The 7,453-nt window shown below is 39.6% G+C and overlaps 1 protein-coding gene across 1 annotated transcript; it reads left to right on the top strand.

The window, feature by feature from the left end:
• Positions 1-6,379: 6,379 nt before the first annotated feature.
• On the top strand, positions 6,380-7,199 carry LOC100284929 (polcalcin Jun o 2). Its single transcript, NM_001157824.2, has one exon. It carries the CDS (start codon positions 6,463-6,465, stop codon positions 7,000-7,002), a length of 540 nt encoding a protein of 179 aa, NP_001151296.1. The 5' UTR covers positions 6,380-6,462; the 3' UTR covers positions 7,003-7,199.
• Positions 7,200-7,453: the final 254 nt, after the last annotated feature.

Raw genomic sequence — 7,453 nt, 5'->3', positions numbered from 1 at the left:
TACTCTTCTCATTTTGCCAAGCCATTGTCCAACAAACCTAAGCGCAGTTTTATTGGTTTGGTTAAAATCGTTGAGGGTTTGATCTCGGCCGGGATCTTGAGAAGGATTTCGGTTTTCACTTCCCTTGGGGCCGTACTTGGAAAGCTACCAAGTGTCATTCTGGCTTCCTCATGCAATTTCCCTCTCAAGAGAGATTAGATGAGATGATTAATTTCCCTGAATTAAAAAATGAAGTTGTCGGGTGCCAAAATCTCTGTTTCTTCTTGGAGTTCTCAGGCTCAGCCTAAATCCAAACTGCATTCGGTGTGGATTGTGGCTGAGAATGTTCCGGAAGAACTTCAGAACTACCAGACTATTTGTGAATTGGGATCCACTATTGGGGCGGTGGAAGAAGTGGATATTAACTCTTTAAACTCTAAAGAAATTGTGAGATTCAAAGTTCATGTGAAGAGTGTTGCTATGATTCCCCCTATCATTGAAGTTGGTGTCAAACCTTTTCTGTATGACATTTTCTTTAAAATTGACAACATTACCGATGAAGGGTGGAATGATGATTCTATTAATCTCGGTAAAAGGGCTTCAGTTGATAGACAAGGATTTGGTGACATCTCTCTTGGTAAATCTGCTAAAAAGGCCAAAAGTGGTGATGAGGATTCTGGTAGGGATGTTAAGGGAAAACCCCCTTAAAAATATCCTCCAGTCATGTCAATGTTGCTGGTTCCTTGTCTAAGCAATCTGAAAGTATGAAATGGGGAAAGGTTCTGATGGAACCAAGGGTTACCTTGATAGTCAGGGTAATGATGATGAAGAGTTCAATGAAAGTGAGGATGATTTGTTGGATTCTCAGGAGTTGGATGAATTCATCAAGGATGATGATTTTATTCCTTCCCCTGCTCAAGAGAAAAAGAAATTGAGCATAAATATTCCTGATGTTGCTAGCAAAAATGCTGGTGCTAAAAAAGGAGGTCCTATGGAAGGTGAGGTGGCAGAAGGAGTTAGAAGGAGCAGCAGGCTGGAATCTTCGGAGGAAATGAAAATTGCTGATAAAGCTGCTGCAAGAGCTATTGCTAAAGATGCTTTCATCAACAAAGGTACGTCTTATAATCCTTTCTCTGTGCTTAATACTGATAATGCTGTTCTTATGGAGGTGGCTCATAGAATTGGAGTTGATTTAGGATCTTCCTTTAATGATGCTGTGGAAAATTTAAACCTGATTAGATCTTTGGAGTTGTCTAGGAAAAATTTAGTTGTTCAATCTGTTAAGATTAGTGTTGATAATTCCAATGTTGATTGCATTGCTTCTGATGTAGATAATAATATTCATAATGATAGTTTGGATGATGATTTGTCTGATCTTGATGACGTTATGGTCCTCAGAAAAGGTCGTAAAATTCGGCACAGGAAAAAACTGTGAGGAAAAAAAATAAAGCTGGTAAATCTCCCAATAATAGGAACATCCCTATTAAGAGGAGAGGCCAGACTGATGGCCATACCCTGATTTGTTCAGAATGATTGGTGTGATTTGGAATTGTCAGGGTCTCGGTAAAGAGGTGAAAAGTGAATTCCTCCGGGATATTATCACGAAAGAGAAAATTAACTTTATTGGTTTACAAGAAACCAACAAGAAAGACTTTGAAGATTCGTGGTTGAATTTCATTAGTGGTAATAGGAATTTCGTTTGGGTCTGGTCTCCCCCTAATGGTAGGTCGGGAGGTTTGCTGGTAGGTTTTGATTCGGACGTGTTTGATGTTAGAGAGAAAGAGTTGGGTGAATTTATGATTCGGACTCTGGTGATTCAAAAAGAATCAGGATTTATTTGGAACTTTACTAATATTTACGGGGCTGCTCAAAATGATCAAAAACAGAAATTCTTGAGTGAGTTATCCTCTTTCTGTTCCAAATGTTCTCATCCAATGTTGATTGGTGGTGATTTTAACATTCTCAGAAGAGATTCGGATAAGAATAAGCCTCGGGGTACTAATAAGTGGAGTTCCCTTTTTAATTCTATTATTGATGTTCATGAGTTGATTGAATTGGATCTTAGTGGTAGACATTTTACCTGGTCCAATAATCGTAATCCTCCTACTTATGAGAAGTTGGACAGATTTCTTGTTAGCCCTGAGTGGGATCTACATTACAATAATGTGAATGTTATAGGTCTTACTAGATCTTTTTCTGATCATGTGCCTTTATGCCTTAAAACTGATTTTACTTCGCCTGCTAAAAGAGATTTTAGATATGAGCTTTGTTGGAAGTTGAGACCTGAGTTTAAGTCTTTAGTGGTTAACAATTGGTCTCTGTCTGTTAGAAGCAAAAATAGTATTGATATTTGGAAAGAAAAACAAAAAGGTTAAAAAAATGTTAAAAGGTTGGAATATTAATGTTGAAGGTAGATATTTAAAGTTAAAAAAAGATTTGATGGAGAAAATTGACATTTTAGATAAAAAATGCGAAATTATGGGTATTTCGGACTCTGAGAGAATCGAAAAACTTGATATGGAGTGGAATCTGAAAAAAATCATGGAAGAAGAAATTTGTAAAAAAAAGCAAACAGCTAGAGAAAAATTCATCAATGAGGGTGATGAAAATACTAAATTCTTTCATCTTCTTGCAAAAGGTCGTAAGCGGAGGGTTAAAATTCCTTTCTTGAATCATGAAGGAGTCTCTGTTAATGATGCTGAAGGTATAAATAAAATTGCTACTTCCTATTATAAAGATCTCTTTGGCCCTTCGGTGTTATCTAGTATTAATATGTCTCATTTCAATATGAACCAGTTGTCAGACACTGATAGGTCTTTCCTAACGGCTCCTTTCTCAGTTGATGAGATTAAGAAAGTGATTTTTGAGATGAAACATAATAGTGCCCCTGGTCCCGATGGTTTCCCTACTGAATTCTTTCAAAATTTTTGGGATACAATTAAATTGGATATTGTTCATCTTTTCAATGATTTTTATAATGGAAATCTTAAGATTGAAAGGTTGAATTATGGGATGGTTACTTTATTACCAAAAGTGGATAATGCGGCTGACATGAAGAATTTTAGACCTATCTATCTTTTGAATGTGTGTTACAAAATCATTTCCAAAGTTCTGAATAACAGGCTTGTGGGTTGTATCACAAATGTGATAAGTGATTCTCAATATGGATTCATTAAAAATAGATACATTATGGATGGGGTCATCTCTCTCAATGAGATTCTTCATGAGGTTAAGAGGAAAAATCAAAGTGGAGTGGTTTTAAAAATTGATTTTGAAAAAGCCTATGACAAAGTAAATTGGCATTTCCTCTATACTATGATGGAGAAAAAAGGTTTTGGGAACACTTGGTGTGATTGGGTTATGAGGATTGTGAGAGGTGGCAAAGTAGCCATCAAAACTAATGATATCCTGGGTCCTTATTTCACTACTCACAAAGGAGTTAGACAAGGGGATCCTTTCTCTCCCCTTCTGTTCAATTTGGTTGCTGATGGTTTAGCTTGTATGATTAAGAAAGCTCAAGATGAGGGTCTGATTGAAGGTCTGATCCCTCATATCATTCACAATGGTTGTTGTTGTTTACAATACGCCGATGACACCATTTTTCTTATTCAAGATTGTTTGGAAGGGGCCAGAAATCTTAAATACATATTATGTTTATTTGAAAGCATGTCAGGTTTGAAAATAAATTTTCACAAAAGTGAAATTTTGTGCTTTGGTAACGCTAAAGAGATAGACTATTTGTATGCTGATATCTTTACTTGTCCAATAGAAAATCTTCCTTTGAAATACTTAGGGGTGCCAATTGATAAGAAGAAAATTAATAAAAATCTTTGGATCCCCATGATTGAGAAGTTGGAAAAAAGACTAGCTGGGTGGCAGGGTAGATTCCTGAGTCTTGGTGGTAGACTTACTCTTCTAAACAGTTGCCTATCTAATGTTCCTTTATATATGCTCTCGATTTATCCTGCCCCTAGACGGTTATCAAAAAAATTGATATTCTTAGGAGGAGACTTCTGTGGCAGGGGGGTTGTCAGTCTAAAAAATTTCATTTAGCTGATTGGGAGTCAGTGTGCTCTCCCAAAAATCAGGGTGGATTGAGTGTCTTGAATCTGGAGTTTATGAATGATTCCTTGCTATCTAAATGGCTTTGGAATATTGAAAATTCGAAAGGCTTATGGCAAAAAATTATTGCCAGTAAATACATTAAGGGAAAACCCCTTATATTAGTTAAGCAAAAACAAAGTGACTCTCATTTCTGGAAAAAATTCTGAGTTTACGGGACAATTTTTACAAGTACTGTAAAACTGAAGTTGGTAATGGTCTGAAGACTAGTTTCTGGAAGAGTAATTGGATTGGTAATCAGCCTCTGTCTATCCAGTTTCCTATTCTTTTCGACTTGACCTATGACAAAGATGTTTCTGTTAATGAAGTTTTCACTTCTAACTTTGAGTCTCTTACTTTCAGAAGAAGGATTGTGGGTAATTTGAGGATGTTATTCGATGAAATGATAAGTTGTTGTAATCAGGTAACTCTGTCTGATCAGGAGGATAAAATTGTGTGGAATCTGGGGAAAAAGGCTTCTCAGTTAACTCTATGTACAAAAAGAAAATGGAAGAGCAAGTTTTGATTCCATATAAGTTCTTGTGGAAATCTAAATTACCTCATAAAATCAAGGTTTTCTTTTGGTTAGTGGTAAGAAATAAAATTCTTACTAAGGACAACCTGAAGAAAAGGAACTAGATTGGTTCTTTGAATTGTTGTTTCTGTGGGATGGATGAATCTATCGATCACCTGTTCTTTCATTCCCCCATTGCTAAATATATGTGGAGAGTGATTCAAGTTGCCTTGAATTTAAGGCTGATTCCGAATAGTATCAGCAATCTTTATGACAATTGGTTATGTAAACCAAAAGACAAAATGACTCATTTGGTGTTATTTGGTTGTGGTGCGTTATTCTGGGCTATTTGGCGCACTAGAAATGATTGGTGCTTTGGAAAAAAATCATTTACTTGATCCATCTAACATCATTTTTCTTTGCTGCTTCTGGCTGGATTCTTGGGCTACTCTTCAGAAAAAGAAGGAGCAAAGAATGGTGATGCTAGGAAGCAAGCTAATCCGAAAGACGACAAGTGAAGCTTTCGGCAGGGCCTTGGGGTGGTGCCCTTTGGACAGGCGCATTTCTGGTTGATATGGAAGCTGGAACTTGGAAGTTGCTGTTGATGTTTGTGTGTCTTTTGTTGGTTAGATTGTTCAGATCCTTGTGTGGTTTTGCCTGTATGTTTGGGTTGTAAATAAGAAAGTCTTATGTAGTTCATCGTAGGCCAAAACTTGTTCTGCTATCTTAGGCTCTTCACTGATCTAGCTTGATAGTGTTTAGAGTTTAGATAGGTTCATGGCCACGTTCGATCTTTTGAGATGATGTGCCGCGTGGTGGCGGTTGTTTCAAACTTTCCTATTTCTTAATGAAATAGGGGCTTCGCCCCTTCATAAAAAAACTTGAAATTGACAATCCAAAAACGCGCAAAATCTATAATAGAAATTGGCATTCCTGTCTGTTCTTAAAAAATATATTAACTCATCATGCATCCAGAACTTTGAGCCCGTAAACACGTTTCGGCACTGGTGATGGATAAAAGAAGTATTAATTTATCATGCATCTAGCACGTTTGGGTCGTGAACGAAAGGTAAGGTCAACGATTTAAGGTGATGAGTCGTAGACGAGAGGCGATTGTTGCTGAAGAAGAGCAGAGGCGTGACAGTGAAAAGTTGTAGAGGTTGAGGTGGTGTGGTAGTGTAACGACCGGATCGAAGTAGAGTTTGGCTAACTGTGGAAGATGGTCGAGCGAGACGTATAAGCGGCGGTGCTGTGGACAACAATATTATCTACAACGTAAATCACATATTTTACACGATCTACTGTGGTTAACATAAGGTTCTTAAAATCTTTGAGACAGCCCTGATGCTAACTATGGTAAGATGGACAAATTATCGATATTGTTGCATTTGCTCTAAGCAAACTTATAGACACGCTTTGATCTAATTTCCAATAAAACGACCTGGCAAGTTCTACGTAAAAACAGGTCAAAAACTCTCCGTGATCGTGAAATAAATTACTGACGTTGACGAAGTTACTTTAAGAAAACTTTTAGATATATATATTTAGATCATATTTTTTCAATCGAATAATATGACGAGTTATATTTAGGTGCCGTTTACATTCCAAAAGTTTTGATAATTAAGGAAAAAAAAACAATAACTTTATTAGATTTTAAGATGCAAAAAATCTGTGTTAAAATTTCTATGAAATATAGTCCCTTTAATCTAGGGATGTACGTTTTTTTAGCTAGGTTTTCAAAATCGATAACGGCGTCTTACATACAGAAACAGAATCAAAAACCTCAAATAGGCAACAGTCCAAACCCTGGTCACCAAGTCAAGCGAAGCGAAACCATCCCACGCCGACGCCATCACGCGGCGGCGGTAATGGGTCTCGTCGTCTCCGCCACCGCCTCGTGCAGCGACATCTTCGGCCGACGCCGCTCCTCGACGCTGCCTCCCGCAACTGCTACCCCCACGTCTAGTACCCCACCGCTCACGGATACAACACCGGAGCCAGAGCTCGTCCGCGTCTTCCGCCACTTCGACGCGGATGGCGATGGCCGCATCTCGGTGGCCGAGATGCGCGAGTCCTGCGGGTGCACGGCCGCGGAGGCGGAGGAGATGGTCGCTGCCGCAGACCGCGACGGGGACGGGTTCATCAGCCTCGACGAGCTCGGGGCGCTTTTCGAGGACGAAGACCTGTCGGACACGCTGCGCGCTGCGTTCGCCGAGTACGACGAGAACGGCGACGGCGTGATCACCGCGGAGGAGCTGCTCCGCGCGCTGCGGAGGCTGGGTATCGTCGGGGAGGAGATGACGGCTGAGCGGTGCGCAGAGATCATCGCGGCGGTGGACCGAGATGGCGACGGGGTCATCTCCTTCGACGAGTTCAAGGCCATGATGGCCACCGAGCCGGCGGCGTGAACCATACGCGCCCGGCGCCCCATACGTCTTCATCGAGACGATCTCTGATTGTTCGGAAGTTCGGGGTTGGTTTGTGAAGCCTTGTTGTTCGGAAAAGTAGTTTGAGTTTGCTGTGAGAGCAGTAAACGTGCTGAAAATTTGGAGGTATGCATTGCCCTCAGATTTTCGAGGTAAACTGAAAATTTAACGTTTGAGCCTTGTAGTTGTGTTGTGGTTATTTTGATCCTTGGAACTATAGAAACTTGAATTACCTATACAATTTCAATTTGGATGGCCCCCCAGAAATCCGGTACCGATATTTTCCTCCCAAATCCAGTTCCGATATCGCTTGGGCTGCTTGCCTTAGTTTGACACGTTTGCTCCTTGCTCTCCTCAATGATCACTCGGTGATTGCAACAGAAACATATAATATCACAATAGCTTATGTACAAATGTGCATTATACTGTTGTG

This window comes from Zea mays, chromosome 5 (assembly GCF_902167145.1).
Source record: "Zea mays cultivar B73 chromosome 5, Zm-B73-REFERENCE-NAM-5.0, whole genome shotgun sequence".
Taxonomy (NCBI): Eukaryota; Viridiplantae; Streptophyta; class Magnoliopsida; order Poales; family Poaceae; genus Zea; species Zea mays.
Note: the sequence above shows the minus strand (reverse complement) of the source record. Positions and strands in the feature narration are given on the sequence as shown.

Coding starts and splice junctions, on each gene's coding strand:
- LOC100284929 (NM_001157824.2), top strand. CDS start 6,463: ATGGGTCTCGTCGTCTCCGCCACCGCCTCGTGCAGCGACATCTTCGGC.